Source organism: Argentina silus (assembly GCF_951799395.1).
Source record: "Argentina silus genome assembly, chromosome: 13".
NCBI lineage: Eukaryota > Metazoa > Chordata > Actinopteri > Argentiniformes > Argentinidae > Argentina > Argentina silus.
This window is the reverse complement of record NC_139667.1, coordinates 8,685,865-8,688,364: the sequence shown is the minus strand read 5'-3', so window position 1 is coordinate 8,688,364 and position 2,500 is coordinate 8,685,865. Positions and strand designations below refer to the sequence as shown.

The window sequence follows — 2,500 nt, the reverse complement described above, 5'->3', positions numbered from 1 at the left end:
AACATTAGTTTTAATCTAATTCCAGTAAAGCTATTTGTAACCAACTCAACCATTCAAGGCTATTGAGCAAGACATTGGCCTTCAGAGAAATTAAATGAATGACTCGGTTCTCAGCTTCTTTTCTGGAAGCCTAGTTACTTTGCAACACGAACGTTGTGGGTTCGATACCCGCTGGGACCATATATCCCAAAAAAGTATGCACTCACTGTAATGCATTTTACAACTGCTGGCCCCATGTGAGCCCCCCAGAGTTTTTGTGGGAATTGTAGTTTTTAATCTCTTGGTGCAACCTCTAACCCTGAATGTGTCTTATCTGTCTCTCGCTAGGACCCTGCTGGGATCTTTGAGTTGGTGGAGCTTGTGGGGAATGGAACCTATGGACAGGTCTACAAGGTAAGACGCACACACACACACATACAACACACACACTCCCATCTCTCTCTCTCTCTCTCTCTCTCTGTCTCCTTCTATTTCTGTTGTCTCACAGTATGACATGATATGTATTGATCCAGTAAAGGGGATTCCACATTCAATTATCTTACCCTTCCTGGTGAGTGGAGTGGAGTGGAGTGGAGTGGATGACTCGGTTCTCAGTGGAGTGGAGTGGAGTGGAGTGGAGTGGAGTGGAGTGGAGTGGAGTGGAGTGGAGTGGAGTGGAGTGGAGTGGAGTGGAGTGGAGTGGAGTGGAGTGGAGTGGAGTGGAGTGGAGTGGAGTGGAGTGGAGTGGAGTGGAGTGGAGTGGAGTGGAGTGGAGTGGAGTGGAGTGGAGTGGAGTGGAGTGGAGTGGAGTGGAGTGGAGTGGAGTGGAGTGGAGTGGAGTGGAGTGGAGTGGAGTGGAGTGGAGTGCTTCTGCTTATGAGAGATGGAGTGAATGTGGAAGAATCCTAAATGGAGTGAGATGGATGCAGGAATTGGGGCAACTTCTAAGTGCCTATCTCTCCTACATCTCCTCTCTCTCTCTCCCTCTCTCTCTCCCTCTCTCTCTCTCTCTCTCCCTCTCCCTCTCTCTCTCCCTCTCTGAGGGATAAGTAGGATACAGTTTCTGTATCTGACTGGCCCATGTTGTGCTGGGGGTGGGTGTATCTGGGTCACAGGAAGTGATAGAGCTGTTTCCTGTGTCTGACATCAGTGTTGAGGTTGACTGACACCGTGGTGGTTTGAGGTCACAGTGTCAGCCGGCCGATCTGTCAGCTCTAGTTTCAGACTCACTATCTCTCCGTCCTGGTCACTCCGCTCTTCTGCTCTGCTCTGCTCTGCTCTGCTCCTCCTCCCTTCCTACTTCTCCTACTATGTCAAAATGTCTGCCTATGGAAACTCTCTTTAGAAATACACTACACACACACACACACACACACACACACACACACACACACACACACACACACATTTGCCTAATGGACCAGAGAGAGAAGGTCAGGTTGTGATGGAGAGGACAGGTACTGGGGTGTACTCTCTGCTGATTGGACCAGAGGAGAGGTCAGGCAGAGGTCAGACATGCCTCTCTAGGCTCCTAGAAACACTCTCTGACAGGCTAGTTGTGTGTGTGTGTGTGTGTGTGTGTGTGTGTGTGTGTGTGTGTGTGAGAGAGAGAGCGCGAGCGAGCGAGCAGGAGAGTTATGTTTGTTCAGTTATTGCTGACCATGCTCTCTTACTGAAAGTCACGCCTCATTTGCTGGATGACATTCAGCCTGTCTAGTGCAATACATGCTGTACTATGCTATCCACTAGCTAGCAGCAGCTATAGGCTATAGTCTGTCTATCACTAAACACACACACACACACACTGGCACTGGTTATGGTAAGACAGGTTATGTCCTTCCAGTTCTGCAGCATCCTGTGTCTGTGTCTGTCTGTGTGTGTGCGCGTGCGTGCGCGTGCGTGTGTGAGAGACATCCTGCTCTTGATGTGTGGCCCAGTGTTTTAGCTGTTGGTCATAAAGGGCCACTAATGTGCTGGCTCACTGCATTCCCCCGCGCCTGGGAGCCAGAGATAACAGGGATTTATCAACCATTCCTCCCATCTAGTTAACTGATAAACATCTGCATGGCTGGTTAGAAACTTGGGGCAGCTGAATTCAAATGTCTATTGCCCCCCCCCCCCAAAAAAAAAACCCCATTAAGAACGACTTAAAGATGCGTCACTAAGTTTGACGTTGTTTATCTCTGTTTTTTTTTTTTTTTATAGTTTTGTACGAAATTAAAGATGAGTAGAGGGAGAGGGACAGGAAAGAGGGGGATGGGGTTGACTCATCCTTTTCTCCTCTTCCCCCCCCCCTCCCTCAGGATTTTATATCACTTTCTCTCCCTCTCTCTCACCCCTGCCCCCCCCCCCCCCCCTCTCTCTCTCTCTCTCTCTCTCTCACACACACACACGCTGTAGTGTTTAGCCTTCTTTTTTCCCATCTCTCTCTCTGGTTCCCTCAGCATCTAACCATCTACCCCACACTCTCTCTCTCTCTTCTGCATGTTTCTCGTCAATTTATATATAATTCAGTTTTTCC

The 2,500-nt window shown here is 48.9% G+C and overlaps 1 protein-coding gene across 1 annotated transcript in view; it reads left to right on the top strand.

The window, feature by feature from the left end:
* The window catches only part of LOC310814219 (traf2 and NCK-interacting protein kinase-like), a gene marked incomplete at its 3' end in the record, with an annotated part of 22,394 nt that overhangs the window by 6,187 nt on the left and 13,707 nt on the right, over nt 1–2,500 (top strand). Inside the window, exon 2 of the mRNA XM_083683518.1 lies at nt 328–393. Within this exon, the coding sequence (XP_083539644.1) occupies nt 328–393 (66 nt within the window). The remainder of the gene's footprint in view (nt 1–327; nt 394–2,500) is intronic.